This window comes from Cyprinodon tularosa, unplaced genomic scaffold (assembly GCF_016077235.1).
Source record: "Cyprinodon tularosa strain WSP-4 unplaced genomic scaffold, ASM1607723v1 ctg276, whole genome shotgun sequence".
Lineage (NCBI taxonomy): Eukaryota > Metazoa > Chordata > Actinopteri > Cyprinodontiformes > Cyprinodontidae > Cyprinodon > Cyprinodon tularosa.
Window position 1 is genome coordinate 207,883 of NW_024038981.1, and position 17,511 is coordinate 225,393.

Below are 17,511 nucleotides of genomic sequence, written 5' to 3' on the forward strand. Positions count from 1 at the left end.
ATTTAATTAAGTCTGTGTTTGTGTTTTTTATTAAAATTAAATCATTTAGCAATATTTTAAAAAGTCCAGGAAGAGCTGCACATAAAATATGGTTTCAAATCTTTTCAATAATTATCGATATCGATCAATATGCATTTTTTTTTTATCGATAAGCTTTTTTTCTATATCGCCCAGCCCTAGTTCTAAGCCATATAATCCAACCTAAAAACAACTAAAACTAATGGTCAGAACCAAATCTCGATTTCATTTATGGTGATAACAGACTGAGCTCACCACAAAGCATGTTAAAATCCATATACAAGATGCTAGTCTGTTAATGATCTCAGTTACATAAATATGTTTTATATTGGTTTGAAACATTCAGTCAAAGATGGTTGATTATGCACATGACTTCACACGTTCCATTAAATTTGTAATTGATAACTCACTCATTTAACTGAGAACATTGTGGGGCTAAAAACAAAGATGTTGCACATCAAGTAAAGAGGTTTGTTGCGAAATTGGTTCCAAAGCTTGACTTTTATACCACAAGGACCAGAACAACAAGACTTGCAGCAAATTAGCTACTTTTTACATCTTCCTTTCCTTATTTAAGCATTCTGCAAAAAAAATAACCAATGCAAATAATCCTATCCTTATGTAACATATCAGTTACATTACATATGTTACATCTCCAAACACTAATTTAGTTTTTTAAACAAACTAGGGTTACAACTTACAATTATTTTGCAAATCAATCTGTTGATTTTTTTCGTAATCAGATAGCAAATGATTCATTAAAAAAAAAAAAAAAAAAAAAAAAAAAAAGACTTTTTGCTAAATTAAACCAATTGAAACTAAAACTTTTCCACCAAAGGAGTTCTGGATACAGCATAATGACAGACACCTTTTTTTTTGCAATTTTGGTGTAATTGCTGCTGAAGGTGGGTTACTCTGTCAACTACACTCATGTTTTAGGGTATCTACACTCCAGTTTACGATTAATCGATTATTAAATTAGTTGACGATTATTTCAATAATTGATTAATCACAATTATTCCAATAACTGTTTCATCCCTAAAACAAAAATAATGATCCTATTACTCTGTCCTTTAAAGCACAATATTTTCCAAGGTTTTCTCTATTGCCTAAAATCTGCCAAGCTGATAGGCTACAACCAAGACCCTTTTCTGCAGAATAATGTGGCACAATAATGTGTGATTAAAGCATATGCATTATTTTATGATCTAAGATCCAAAAAAGTTCCTGAATTACTTTAAATATGACCTTACTCCAAGTAAATATAATAGTAAAACATACATATGCATAGCTTCTACTGCAGATAAAATATGACCAGCATATGGGAAGCGTAGCGCTTCGAGAAAACAACTGATTATGGAAAAAATAAAATGCAATGTAATGTTAGCAGAAGTCAGTCTTTCACTCATAAATAAAACTTATATTAAGGAGAAAGTAGGCAGCAAAATCCCCATAGAGCTTGATGTAGCACAAGTATAACAGCCATACCAGTGTAACAAACTCCTAAAGTAATTTTGAAAGAGGCCCCTTTACTTTAACAAGGTGGTGTCACGCCGAGTCTCAATCTGCTGCGAATGAGTGTGTGGGTGAGTATGACTGGATAACCCCAAACTCTCTTTGGTGTGTGTGGGAGAAATCAATTCCACTCCTGTTTGCACTCTTGCTCTCATAGTTAGGACACACTTCATAGCACTTCCTTGTTCTAAGTGCTATGCAACTGGGTGTGAGTGCTACGTGTGAACCACAGCCGTAAACATGTCTCTGTAACCTTCACAACGTGGGAGGTTAAAAAAAGGTAATGGCTGCATCCTCATGTCTGCTTCAATGATCGAGCTGCTCTGGATCTAGCATTTGGGGAATGTGATAAAAAGGCATAAAGCTGTAAAGACAGAAATTTGGATACAAACCATTTCAAAGTTGAAGTTGGCTCCTCTAAAAGGCCTGTAAAAGCTATCAGATTGAACTGTTCTGGGGTTGATTTGTCAATATTTATACAGTTTGATGAAATACCGAATGCAAAACTACACTACTGCTATTTCAAAGCTTATAGTGACCCACATTTCTACAAGGTTCACAGGACATCTAGGAAAGAAGCAGGCCCACAGCACCACAGATCCTCCACCTTATTAAACAGCTGGCATTGGCTGTTTTTCATACATATTCCTCCATTTAACATTAAGCCATCTCAAAGTGTCTGGTTAAAAAATCTCAACCGTAGACTCATATGATTAAAAGCAGACCATTCTACTTAAAGCTGCAGGAAAACCTATTCAATTACCTATTCACTTTATTGATCCCAAAGGGAAATGAAATGTTGCCATAACTCAGTTTGTTTTATTAAATTGCTGTTACTGATGTTGATAGCTGTGATCAGGAAGGATCCTCTGTAGCAGTCTGTCTTGCATTGAATCTGTAGAAGCCTTTGAAGATGCTTTTTTCTGTTGGATGGCAACTATTCTCAATATTTTTCTTCATTTAAAGAAGATTTCTTTGTGAAATCATATCCAACATTTCTAATTGAGTTCCCAGCACAGAGCCAGAACAAAGCATACCCTGCACTATGCGGTCCTTTTTTGTAATGGTTATAAATAAAGTATAATAAATCAATAAATAGCTTCTCTAAAATGTATTTGGTCATCTCCACCACAGATTTCGTTTTGACTTTTTTGACAACAAGATTATTCAGATTAATCAATTATTAAAATAATTGTACACTAATGTACTAATCGATTAATCATTAACTGGAGTATAGAGTATAGAGAAAAGATGCATTTAGCTGACCGAGCGACCCACTTAAAGCAGTAATTATACCAAAATTCTGAAAAAAATATATAAACACTTTGCATTTAAGATAAAAATGTTTTGGTCTGTCAATATGCTCTATCTAGAAATCCTCAAGTAGAAAAGTTTTAGTTTCACCTGGTTTAATTTAGTAAAAATCTTCTTTAAAGAACCTTTGGCTATTCAATTATCAATCAAAAAAATTATTGACAAATTTGCAAAATAATCGTTAGTTGCAGCCCTAAAAATAACACAATCATTTAAAATTCAGATTTGGGATTTCTGTCTCAGTCTAGATCCCATCTCTACAATAAAATCGTACTAATTGTAAGCCTTTTTGTGTGGCGTACCACCTAGGCTACCATAAGAGTTGATCGACGCCAACTTGAGGCTAAGACGCTTTTATCCTGCCTTTTTTTAATCCAAACAAGTCTGTGATTAGACAGGGTGTCAGCTTTGCTTTTGAAGGCAATGCTATGGGTTGATGTAGAAAAATACTGAGCTTAATAAGCATGACTCAATAACCAAGCTTCTAAGTTTGAAAGCAACTTCTCACCACTAAGGTTTTAGACAAAATTTTTTACTCTAATTGACATTTTCTCCATAAACTTAGTTGACGTGTCTGAGCCTGAACGGCACAGCTAATAATTATGTCCATTATCAGCTTTAAATGCATTTTTTTCCCCATTTGGATTCATGTTCAAGTTTATGTGGCAACAACAAAATGCTGTTTAAAAGTGATTTAATTTATCTTTAATTTTTAATCTAAACAGTTAAAATATCTCTTTAAAAAGGTAACATAGAATGCATGTTGATTATGGATGAAACCTAATGCTGGACAGATAGAACGGGCTAAAAGATTTCACATCAGGCCTGAAGGAAAGTCCATCACTTCTCCTCCTGTATGATGTCAAGCTTTTCAAAATCAATAGTCTACAGTTAGCTGCCGCACCTACAGCTCAGCTAAACCAGAAAGGCCTGTTTCAACCCGACGATGTGAGACACAACCCAACCAACAGCTCAAAAACTTCACAGCGTTGCTGCTGTACCATCTGATTCCCAAGAACTGGGGGTGTATGACAAAGAAACTGAAGCTCTGATCTGATTTATAATTAACCAACTGTCTGTTAATACGGAAAAAATAATGAGCAACTCCACTGTGTGTGTGAAACTGATAAAGCGAGTGACCTTTTTTGTGTGTGTTTGAAGCAGGATCCCTGGTTGGCTTTTGCTTTTCATCTCAGCCGACAAGCGACAGTTCTGTTAAGGTTTAAAGGCCTAATTTATTGCTTTTTGGGGAGTAAAAATTAAGTGCAAGCAACTCAAAGCAAAGGGCTGCTTTTAGATGACTCATAACAAAGAAACAAAACACAGCACTTGATTATCAACGCATCGTAAATATACTAGAGATACATTTTAAAAATTCAGAAACTCCTGTATATAGAGTTTCTTGCTCCTCGGCGTGCTGGAAGTCTCCCTCAGGTATCGGGTGAAGAACGTCAACCTGTGCAGAGCTACACTCAAATTACCAACACCGTGATTTCTTTGTCTCTGCTGCTGTGCTACTTAGCAGCGTTTTTAATCCACAAGCCACAGTTAGACAGGTTCAATAGGTCAAATTAGACCAAAACAAAAAACTACTTCAGCTCAGAAGCAACGTATTTACACAATAGGTAAAACATTTTTAAATTAATTCAGAGGCTAAATTGATTGCCATGCTAGCTTACAGGTGGTACAGGGGTTCCTGGACCAAGCAAAGTGTTCCGTTTTGGTTTTTATAAACACAGCAGGAGGTGTTGCTAATCTTATTCATTCAAAGTCCACATAAATACAACATAATCTCCTTTAACCTCATTAGCAGCAAGTAGTTTCAAACTGTTTGAGGGGGAAGTTTAGGAAGGATTTATTGCCTTTAACATTTACATCGGACAACACCATCTAAGATTAGGTCATTACAGCAAACTACATAAAAATTGAACAATTTATCCAAAAAGTTACTAGTAAATAATCCTGTAGAAGGGAAGTTATTGGGGTTTTATAGCAATGCTTCTTTATAGAACTTCTGATGATTTGGCACCAAACAATGAAGTAACATGAAAAGCTGCCAAACTAAAGCAGTTAACGAGAGCAAACAAGTATTCACACACATCTCGGTCAAATTACAACCACAAACCAGCTTACAGTGTGACAAAATGAAAGGAAAAAAAAAAACTAGTATGGCTGCCCGAGTTAAAAAAAGGAGCGGTGTATTTGCTTTAACCCATCTCTTTGACCATCAGCATCCTGGGCAACTTTACTTTAATCCTTACCACTGCAATTCAGATTTGATCTATAGTGGTCTGTGGTTGTGTGTGATAAAATATAACAGTATGATTAGCAAAGCATCAGATACTCTGGTTAAACCTCCAATGGAAAGCATCTAGAACCCATCTTTTCAGAATAGCAGCAAAACAGATACACATTCATAATATGTGTGATTTAGCATTTTTCTAACATTCCTTCACTTTTCGTTTTATTCCAAAAAAAATTAGACAAATATGAAAACTTAAACCAGGTGTTGAAGAGGATTTGTTTACTCTCGTCTTCACCAAAATATACAAGAAAACCTGAGAGTGTTAATATAATAAAATGTCCAAACAGCTAAAACATTAGATGACTTTCCTGTGAGAAGAATTCTCAATAATACAGGGCATGTACACACTGCCATGGGCAGCATATAGGTATCTGATATCAGGCCAGTTCCTGTTCAAACACAGACCCACTTCCTGTGTAACAATTTGATATCACTGTGAGGTTTCAATATGTAGTTTGAAAAAAAATGCTCCTACCTCAATGTTATCTGAGGCTTTTATTAAAAACAAACAAATGGTCTTTAGGATACATTACAAAAGAGCCCAGCAGAAACTTATTCTTAAAAACATTTGCTATATCAATCTGGAGCATTTCGGACCTGCAGTGCATTATTAGATGCCAAGCATAAGCAAAACATATACTCGTAGGTTGTCATAAAAAGTTAATGGTTTTCATCATTAAGGAAAACACATTAATCAAACGTAAACCAAGGTTTATTCTGCAGCATTCATAAAGGAGATTACCAGGATTAACTAATTGAACCATCAAACAAGGTTAGTAACGCCTGAGGGATTTCACATAACTTCAGCAATAAACTACTAGTATCCATCTTAAATAAGTTTAAAGAAATAAAAGAGAAAAAATGTCCCTATTTAGACATAAAAAAAAAAAGCTGAGAACAAGTGACAGGAATGAAATTAGATCCTCTGACATCATTAGGTGCGGTTAGGTTCCCTGATCTGGATATTTAAATGGAATAAAAGGCGTAAACATTTTTTTTTTAAAGTTTGACACTAAATCTAACTAGAAACAACAGAAAGCATGTGAACAATGTGAAACACAAGCATACAAGACAAAAGCAGGTCTTGTTTGTAAACTTTGTAACTGATTATTATGGTGCATGGTCATTGTGGTCATTTCGGTATCAGACATGGACTCTCGTATGATAGCCCAAGATTTATACTTATTTATGCTGAAATTCTAAACAAATCGATAAAGTCATTTACGTGCTCCAGTTTACCTTTCAAAAATAGCAACAGGTATTCCCACTGCTGTTTAAGATCAATAACATACTGCTGATTGCTAATATAGTATTTTTACATTGGACAATTCATTATTTCGATAAAGAAAATGAACCAAAACATGCCTACTGTAGAACATCCACCATTCTAGTGAGCAAGTAGATAGTCGGTAATAAGTGTATAACCACCACTGTTCCCAACAACCTCAATAAGTTGTTACATCCGTGCTGATTTTGCACAGTTTCTATCTCAGTCTGTTAAATAACAGCAACATCTCTGATGTTGCTGCTATTTTCAACTATAAATTGCTGTAAAAACTATCCATCGCTGTATATTGGTTATTTATTCTCAAGGTGCACAGTTTTATATGGTTGAAACACTACAGTACCGTATTTTACTGTTTATCTTTTAACTCTTCACTATTATGTATTATACATTTTTCTAAGGTCCACATTTGTGTGACTATTTTCGTTGCTGTAAACACCAGAATTCACAATAAACAATAAAGGGATTTTCTATTTCTAACTTTTTAGGTCCATCTGTGGGCTTTGAACTGATGCACTGACTTTTTCTTATTGAGGAAAAAAGAAATGACAAAAGTTCAAGGTCTTATCCTGTATATTATCACAATAATAGAACAGCATGTTCTATTCATTTTTTGCTTCCAGCTTTCAACAGGGCAGACTATTTCAACATTCTCAAATAAGGAACGCTATTTATTCTTGTTATATTTCCTTTGGGGATGGAGAGTCTTCAATAAGCAATGCTTGAGTTAAACTAATTAAACACACAAAAAAAGGTCATTTCCTTCACCGTCCGCATTTAGATTATTCTCAACAAGACTTCTACGTCTCGCCTCGATCAAACTTCAATAAAAGGAGGATCCAGTTTGCTCAGCTAGGGTGCACCTAGCAAAACAATGACACAAAAGGACGAAACTAAAAAGACGGACCAGTATTTCGAGCTGTATGTGTGTCAATAATGTGGTCTGATGACAAGACACATTATACTGTAAAACAGGAAATCACTCGGTCATGCTTAGGGAACCGGACAAAAACAAGCAAACCTAATAACGACAACAAGGTTCTGAAGACTTTGTTTTTAAGCCAAAATCCCTTAAAAGAACTAGTTTGGTGATAAAGCAGTTCAAATGAAACAATCCCTCCATCTTAAAGGTCACACAAGTGTCCTTTGTGCCCAACTACTTCTTCAAACAGGTTGCCAGTATACAAACCTCCATGTCTGACAAAAGTCGCTTAACATATCTGCCATTTAACACCACTAAAGACATGTCACAAGGCACTTCTCTATGTTGGACAGCTCTCTTCCGACATGCCCAGCAACTGGTGATGACAACGGGACAGTATGCCGTCTTCACAGGGTACTTTTATCCTAAGGCTCAACCATTAAAGCAAGGATTCATTTACAGACTCGAGCTGAGCGACAGATATCTGCTTTAGCTTCTCCGTTTACAGACCCGTCTGCAGAGCTATTTGGTTTTGCATTTCGAGACATGACACCAAAAGTAAAAAACAAAATAAATAAAAACACAGAAGGAATAAAATCAGACTGTGTGTGGAAGTTCATGCTGCTGACCTTTTGCCCACAAGGAAGAAGCAATGATCAAAACCCCTTTCTTCTGAATGGTAAAGTCTCACAAGTTTAGATGTGATTAGGTTAATGAATAGATGACTTCAATGGGATGTACATCACATGTTTCAGGGGAGGAGGGGGTTCAGGCTTCAACCATTTACTTAGACCTTAAGACAAGACAATGACCACAACATCTTCCTTGTAATAACTATTGTCAAATCATTTATGACACCCAACAAAAAGCGGGAAAGAACTGCTATGAACCAGAGAGAGATGTGATGGGGTATTCTGCCTTCATCAGGCCAGAAACCACTCACAAAATGCAACATTAATGGCTTCATCTCTCGGTTAAAAGCACTGACATTTAACATTAAGATAAGATATGTAAAGCATATCATGAATATTTCTTTTTTAATTCGGTTGGCTCTTTGAAAGAAAAAGGCGAAGAGCTCCAGCAAGATGTGGCAGCAAACATTTTGATTTCCTCTCTTTCCTATTTGGCAATGAAACACAAACAGTACAAAGCAACCCGTGTAATGCAATATGTTTCATAATAAAATGTATCTAGAAAAATATAAAACTGTTACATTTCTGCTGTTGTGCTAGTCTTTAAAACTGTGAAGCCAAAGCAATACAAGGCTCGGTCTCATTATACGGGCGTCAAAAATAAGTTAAGGAAGGGCACCATAATGGTTGAACATTAAACTGGCAGATTCAACAGCTCTCATATTAATCATAACCATGAGTATACAAAAGGAGGCTATAAAGATGTGGAGTTGAAGAAACACTCCAAGTATGATTCAAAGGGTTCATGAAGACAGAGCATACACTACTCACCTACATTAGGGTAAAGCATAGAAGTGTATATTATACTCTCAGCTTCTTAATTTCAATAAAAAAAACAAACAGAAATGCTCATGTAAACTCTAGGTGTTTTAATGGCAGCTGTTTTCAAGAAACAAAATAGCGCAGATTTTTCAGCCAAAGGTTACCGGAGATAATCTGAAAGATCTCTAAATTTGCTATATCAGTATGTACTTCCTTCAGCTCTACTTATTACTGTTAAAACTAGGGCTGCAACTAACAATTATTTTGCTAATCGATCCATCTGTTCATCATTTTTTCCATTAAAATTCGGATTTCACAATGTTCCTTAAAGAAGATTCTTTAAACCAGGTCAAACCCAAACTTTTCCATTTCTAGAGTTCTGGATGATGATGACAAACGAAAAAGGTTTTGTTTGGTTTTTTATCTTAAATGCAAAATATTGATATATATTTTACAGTTCTCTTAGAATTGCTTGGTCAGCTAAAGGCAAGTTTTAAAGTCTCTATACTCCAGTTTACGCTTAATCGATTATTAAATTAGTTGAAGATTATTTCAATAATCGATTAATCTGATTAGTTGTTCACTCCCTAGTTAAAACCTTATACAAGTCTTAGTCTCTTATGCAGCCGCATTATAATTAGTTCAATTTTTTATTCTTTTTCAATACTCAGCTGTTCACTAGGTGAGATATTTGTTTCATTTAAAGATTTTTTAACAAATTAGTCATTTTGGAGGTGAAAAGAAAAAGGTTCCTACATTGTTCATTTGATAATCGTTACGATTTGTTTAACACAACATCCAATCAGACAACACTTCCTTTCACTGAGGATAAATGTATCCAGGGCTTTTTGCTTCTTCTGTAGCCTTGGGCACTTTTTCTAATACAACTTAATTTACTGTTTTATTCAAGCTTAATGAAGCTGTAGCAAAATATGGATATTCGTATCGCCGTACGTGCATGCGCTCATACCATCAACTACATGTGGTCAAAATGCTTTTCCTTTTACAGTCCACTGGAGGTAATGATCTGTGCTGTTTAATGTGCCAACACATTCAGGTTGACTCGTGGAGTGAGATCAGGGTATCAACAGATAACGACTGACAGGATTCTGCTTTTAACACAGAGCAAAGGCTGAAAACATTTGAATTGTCAAGAGCCGCCCATCAGGAAGCCGCCTTATTCCCTTATAAGAGCGTGCCAAAAAGCCCAGACACCTGAGGTTAGACTGTTTACTGTAGAACATAGAAAACTCAAAGAAGCACGTCAACCTTGTGACAAACAGAAAACAATCAGAGTGAGTTTTCCATAGCTCCTGAGAGTAATGAGAAATATATGCAGGTGGCACCACTGTCTTTAAGAACCAACAATATTATTGGTCATAAAAACCTTGAATAGGAAAGAAACAAAAATGTGATTCTTGTTTATAGGTGTCCAAGTTTTCAGCTTATAATTATAAAAAATGAGTAAATGTTACTTCCACATAGAAAAGATATCTCATTTTAGATTAAAGCAAACAACGGTTATAAGAAGTTTAAAGATGTCTTGTGCAGTGTTGAGGCTGTTTTTAAACAGTAAAAGCTAGATAATAGAAGACCTAAAAAAATTACATCTACTTCTCTTCTTATCCAAATTAATAAGTCTGTAAATCTATACAACCAGCCTATAAATCATTTAATTCAATTTAACATTCAATTAACTTTATTTTATGCAGTACCAATTCACATAAAGAAAACTCCAAGCACTTTCAAAGACAAAGATCAAATTCCTGTATTCATTAAACTGATTTTTGATCTTAATTTTTAACCTTTAGGTACGTTGGCCTAACAGACCTCGATCCATGCAACCAAACAATTTGTTTTTTTATTCCTCCAATCCTTTGCAAAGCAGCAGGTGATTATTCCAGAGTATTTAGGAAGCTTTTAGCTTAAGAGATAATGGAGCATTGTTTAACACCACATGGCGATGTGTTACTAATCACTTCCTGCACCTGTATGGACGACTAAATGACAGCAGCTTGAAATCAGTTTGCTGTATTTGTGTTTAATTTATCAACAGTAGCTAAAATCTAAAGATTAATTTCAAGCTTGAAGAGTTTGTCCCCATTCTTAACTATCCACCATCACAACAAATAAATACTTCCTGCTGGGAAATATTTAGTTTTCCTGTGTCTCCACTTCCCTGTGCAAACAATACACAAACTGATTTCTGTGGCGTGAACTGCTTTAATTTGAGGATATTGCCATTTTGAATAACCAGTTGATGTCACTATATTTCTAAAAGTCGATGTTCTTGTCCTTATTTCCCCACACAAGAACACAAACTCTAACCCAATTTTGAATTATGGAATGAACACAGAATGTGCATCAGTATAGGAATCTTATGCAAAGATAACCTGAAATTAAATCAAAATAAAAGATTAAAAACATACATGATGCTGACTGGTTTTATATTAAACCGAAAGCGACACATACTGCCACTGCAATAGAAAAAGAAAAGATGACGCAGACTTTTAACAACTGTTAAATCTATCGATTTCTTTGCTAATTTGAGGAATTTTTCAACTGCTTCTTATACAGAATTTTACACCTTGTTAATTTAATCCTCATACAACCAGAGTAAACTCATGTATTTTCAATACATCTCTGGTATCTTCCTGAAAGGTCTTAAACCAGACAAACAAGATTAAATGTTGTACTTGTTTTGAAATTGCAATTTTTTTTTAAAGCCTTGATCTTTAAGTTAGATACGAGCAACCAGTCTAAACCTATCCCATACAGCACAGGTTAAACCAGCAGCTTCATGCTGGGTTCAAACAAACTAATAAAGATTTTTTTTCAACACCTGCTTTGATACTCTATATACCTACAAGTAGGCAGGTGCCATTGTGTCTTTAGTCATTGTATATTTGTTTTATGCTGCAGGATTCCCCTCACAAAACCCTTCAAATTACACTTTTAAGATTTAAGTTTTAGAATTTCCTACAATAAAATAAAGTCAACATATTCACGATACTGATAACATTTATCTAGTTAAACAAATTAATGATGAAGATGTGTTTCAAAATATTTCTTCAAGAAAAGGTTTAGTTTAAACTTATTTACGCCAAAAATATTATATTCTCGATATTTAAAAACCTTTAGATATCTTATTTTTATTTTAAAATTTCTACTGTTTATCGCTGAAAATATACTGTAGGGCAAGGGTGTTGCACTGAATTTCATATCAGCATCTTTAAGTTTTTAAAATGGTAGTATTTCAATTTCAAAATTTCCCTTTAGAGAACACAACAACCTGATATAAAATTCGTCCCATTTATTTTGTAGTTTAAGACATGTTAGTTTGAGACATGTGCTGTAGATATAACATTTAGTGTGAATAAGAGATTGTCCTCATATTGAGGTATAATAGGGTTTTGCAAAGTTGTGGTTTCAGAACCACAACAACAACATGTCACAGGTTAACATCCATACAATCTAAAGTCATTTAAAGAGATTTCAGAGAACATAAAAAATATATATATATGCTCTTAAAAAAACAGGGAGGTCAAGCTTGAAATTAACGGAGTCTCACATTAATATTGTCTTCGAACTAAATTTGATCAGCCTTTGGGTTGTTTGCAAGTTGAAATGTACATGCAAAGATGTCATAATGTCACACCCACTGAATCTCAATTTGAGGTTATAATCCTAGCCTATGCTTAGTCACAGGGTTTTGGTTTCAGTGTAAAAACAATGGACATTTAGTGCCTCAAAAGCACTAAATTAATTAAATAAAAAACATAATCTCAGTGTATTCTCAAATGTGTTTTAGTGCTCTTTTAAGATAATCCATTGAGCCATCATATCTACTGATATGTTTTTGTTGTTTTTCCCTTTCTGCTCTATCAAATGCATAATTGTGTTAAACTGTCCGTGTTTCAATAGACCAATGTGGCAAAATGTCAGAGTGAAGACCTGCCAGGATTCACAGACTAAACAGAAACCTCAACTTGCTCTCCTTTGCTACAAGGAGTGGGAACTCCAGTGTAATTGCGTAGGCAAGCTGGTGAATCACTGTTGTATACCCATTTGCAACAATAACAGAGTTGAGATTGAAATTGTTTAAATACTCCCATCGTTAATACATATCTATATTATATGGGGGAGAAAAGAAAAATCGCCTTACCTGCCCTGTGGAAATCTCAATGACTTGCCCCTGTGAGGGCCTTGTTGACATCTTTATTCAATTGTTCCAAACAATCGGAGAAAACCGTGAAGGAAGACCGATCGATCAGCTTCTTTTGTTCATTTAAAAGCCCAGTATGTAATGGTGGAGGGCAAACTTCCAACAGATGTCCCCCGTTGAATCAACAAGTTGAATCCCACATCAGCGGCTAGCAGGGAAGAGTTAGCCAGCTAGCTAGCGACTAGCTTGTAGCAACTGCGTGTCCCATGTTTGTCAACGGGCAACAGCGAAGGAAAAAAAAGCTGGTGTTCTTTTTTTCCCTCAGCTTGTTGCTCGGTTTAAAAACATTCAGGTCCAAATTAAATATATTTATAGATAGGAGAAGAGTTTTGGCGAGTGGGTACCGGGACGTTTGTGGGACAGCTAACTTGTTGTGTTAGCTTGAGGGCTGAGAGTTGAGCAACGGTTGAGTTTTAATAAGACAAGGCAGCTTTAGTTCTTCATGAAAAATAGATATTTATCCAATGTTATATCCACAAGCATCCCAAAAAAAAAAGCCGTTTCAGGGTTCCTTTTTGTACCAACAGATGTTCCCCTTAGGTTTCGGGTTTAGGTCCCAAGGTCCAAAAAAACTTTCAGGCCAAAGTTATTCCCTGACTCTGACAGGACAAGTCAGAAATATCGAGTCCTAGAAGAAAGCAGGAAATATAAAACTTTGTAAAGAACAAACGTTGCAGGTGAGAAAAGCCGAAGTGATTTTTTTTTTCCTGTCTTGGCTAACTGTTAGCCAAAAATCGCGTCTGTTTCAATGCAAAGCTTAGCTAGCTAGCTTCTATCGCCCAGCGACAGACCGCAGTGGCGCTGACTGCCAAAAGGGCGACCCGCAAAAAAAAAAAAAAAAAAAAAAAAAAAAAAAAAAAGGGGGAAAAAAAGATAATCCACGCAAATTACCGGCAGGCTTTCTTTCTCGCGTTGCGTGGTTGGAATAAGGTCGCTCACCAAGTGCTGCACTGCAGTGTGGCAATTCAGCAGCAGCTCGTCAGGTCTGTGCGCCGACAGGCGAAGGAGGAATCATCAAGTTGTTGAATCCATTACGGGCAAAGTAGGGCTTTCTTCTTTAGGAGGCGCGCGCACGTGTGTGTGTGTGTGTGTGTGTATGTGTTACGGGCGACAGGAGGGAGGGGGAGAAAGGCAGGAGCTGCGCCCCGAATGCGGTCTATCCTGCCCTGATACCGGAACAAGCCAATAACAGCAACATGGCTGCTTGCACCACGACTGAGGGAAGGAGGGAGGAGAGTTCTCTGCTCGGCTTTGCTCGATTTTTTCCGAATTTCCACTGACCGCCTAGAGATGGGAATTCAGACAGTTATCCGGGATCCGACTCGGATAGCTCTGAACATTTTTTTTTTTTTCAAATAAACTACTTCTCAACAAGGTTAAATATTGATATTATACATCGCCTATAGTACATTTATGCTTGGTCACTGACAAATTCTTATCTGCATCTAGAAACTATTTGGCGATCAAACGTGCATATGCAACGGAAGAGGATAGGGCCACTGAAAACATTAAGAAAGTTAACTGATTTTTATTTTATTTTTTCTGTAAAATACAAGAAAAAAGTTTTTTTTTCCCCCTCAGAATTCAGTTTTTTTTCCTCAGAATTCTGACTTTAACATCAGAATTCGGAATTTTTCTCAGAATTCGGACTTTGATCTCAGAATTCTGATTTATTTCTCAGAATTCTGACTTTAATCTCAGTATTCTGACTTTTTCTCAGAATTTTGACTGATCTCAGAATTCTGATTTTGTTTCTCAGAATTCTGACTTTAATCTCAGAATTCTGATTTTTTTTTTCTCTCCTTAGAATTCTGACTTTAATATCAGAATTCGGACTTTTTCTCAGAATTCGGACTTTTTCTCAGAATTCGGACTTTTTTCCTCAGAATTCTGACTTTAATCTCAGAATTCTGATTTTTTTTCTCCTTAGAATTCTGACTTTAATATCAGAATTCTGACTTTTACCTCAGAATTCTGACTTTAATCTCAGAATTCTGACTTTTTCTCAGAATTCTGATTTTTTTTCTCCTTAGTATTCTGACTTTAATATCAGAATTCTGACTTTTTCTCAGAATTCGGACTTTGATCTCAGAATTCTGATTTTTTTCTCCTTAGTATTCTGACTTTAATACCAGAATTCTGATTTATTTCTCAGAATTCTGACTTTAATCTCAGTATTCTGACTTTTTCCTCAGAATTCAGACTTTAATCTCAGAATTCTGACTGATCTCAGAATTCTGATTTTGTTTCTCAGGATTCTGACTTTAATCTCAGTATTCTGACTTTTTCCTCAGAATTCTGACTTTTGTCTCAGAATTTTGACTGATTTCAGAATTCTGATTTTGTTTCTCAGGATTCTGACTTTAATCTCAGAATTCTGACATTGATCTCAGATTTCTGACATTTTCTCAGAATTCTGACATTAATCTCAGATTTCTGACTTTAATCTCAGAATTCTGACTTTAATCTCAGAATTCTGAATTCTGACAGCAAACAAATATGTTAGCACCAAGCCGTTGCCATGTCTGTTTTAGAGACTAAACTAGCTCTCTTATTTTAATCACATTCTGCTCTTCCATTAATTAATAGCATCATTCCGTCATTTTCTACCAATGTGTTACCCGCCCTCTCAAACAACTCACATCTTTGTCAGTGAAGCTGAGTGCTCCCACTTCTCTTCCTTCATGGTGCCCATCTAGATTAAGATCCAAAATTCTGAGATTAAAGTCAGAATTCTCAGATCAAAGTCAGAATTATGAATTTTTCCCATATTAATCCGTAATAGGCTAAACTTAAAGTTGGGTTAATTTTATTTTGGCATATATGATATTAAAAATAAATAATGTCACTTGCGCCAAAAATAACATAAGGGGTTTGATATCAGAATCAGAAATACTTTAATAATCCCAGAGGGAAATTACTTTTGTTACACGCTCTAGATACAATTTTACATGATATATACACACATTCAACTATACAATATAATAAAGATAAAAATAAGAATAAAAAGAGATAAAATATATATACACATATAGCTCTTCTGTATATATATCTGTATGTATATCTATGTATATGTAAAACTAAATCCAAATAAAGTGAAGAGTCCAATTAAAGTGAATAAATCCAAGTAAAGTGATACGTGGCCTGCAAAAATAGTGCATAAATGTCAATTACAGGGGGGGGACTGAATCACTTGAGGGAGGCGTTATATAGGTTGATAACCACAGGTAGGAATGATTTCCTGTGGCGCTCTGTGGTGCATCTGGGTAGGAGGAGTCTTCTGCTGAAGGAGCTCGTCTGCTGGACCAGTGTGTCGTGGAGAGGATGTGAATCATTGTCTAGTATGGACTGAAACCTGGACAGCATCCTCCTCTCTGCCACGGTGGTCAGGGTGTCCAGCTGCTCCCCCACAACATCACCGGCCCTCTTGATCAGCTTGTTCAGTCTGTTGTTTTCAGCAACCTTCAGCCCACTGAAGTGGATTATATGTGGAGCACATTATAATAAACTACTGCACTGTTATGATACATCTTTTAAATATGTGTTTTTTCTTCAATTTCAATTATTTTTATGTGGTATTTAAAAAAGGCAAATGATGTACAGACGAAACAGCTCCATCTATAGTCAGAGCATACAAGCTTTTTAGAATCTGGTGCCTATCTTGATGTGAAATGAGTCATGTATTGTTTTTGTTGCCAGATTTATGAGGTTTTTATTATTTTATCTGCAAAAATTAGGTATGCATGAATGATTCATTTTAAACCTAAAATCAGCATATTTCAAATTTTTGTTATTTAAAGTAAATTATCTTATCCTGTTGCAGTTATTTATTTTTTTATTTTCAAAGCCTGCATGGGCTGTTCATAGTCACTTCATGGTTTGGTAGTTAAATTTGGATCAGTGCGTTATTGATTATGAATATTAGCACTGGCTGCAAAGTTTTTTTGTGATTTAATTTGATCACCCCTTGGTTTTTTCTTCTTTTTTCTCCCCACATCTACACATTGGCATGTGCAATTTTGTCTCTCAACCATTTTCTTTAAAATACTCTAAAATCCTCTCTACACAAGAATGTTATGAAAATTCTTTAAACATTAGTTTTTTTAATGTTGTTTTTCTTTAACTTTTAGGTTTTTTTTATGAAGTGTAAAGTACATTCATACACATTAGTTGTTTTAAAATCTATAGATCAAAATCTATGTTTTGTGGAAAAAAAGATTAAAATCTTGTGGAAAAAAGTGAAGAATAAATATATGTAGGGGAAGTTTTTTCCCCCATATATTCATGCAAACGATTTGGCCAACTGTGTTGGATCAGTGAGTACAAGCACTTTATTTTTAAAATATTATATGTCCTTCAGGGAGGAAAAAACAGCAGGTGCTGGTATGAATTAATTTAGATTTTAAAAAGCAATGTGAGATAAACAACCTTTTAATTTAGACTCATCCATAATGTGGGAAATTATTTAAAAGC

The 17,511-nt window shown here is 35.2% G+C and overlaps 1 protein-coding gene across 15 annotated transcripts in view; it reads right to left on the reverse strand.

The window, feature by feature from the left end:
* mark2b (MAP/microtubule affinity-regulating kinase 2b) overlaps window positions 1-14,223 on the reverse strand; it is a 66,803-nt gene extending 52,580 nt beyond the window's left edge. For 5 of the 15 annotated variants that reach the window (XM_038290108.1, XM_038290113.1, XM_038290112.1 and 2 more), the window contains exon 1: window positions 12,979-14,222. In XM_038290108.1, the coding sequence (XP_038146036.1) occupies window positions 12,979-13,029 (51 nt within the window). In that variant the 5' untranslated portion in view covers window positions 13,030-14,222. Of the gene's footprint in view, window positions 1-12,978 lie in introns of all 15 variants that reach the window. The other 10 variants (XM_038290119.1, XM_038290111.1, XM_038290110.1 and 7 more) reach the window with 5 other exon arrangements.
* Between the last annotated feature and the right edge of the window lie 3,288 nt (window positions 14,224-17,511).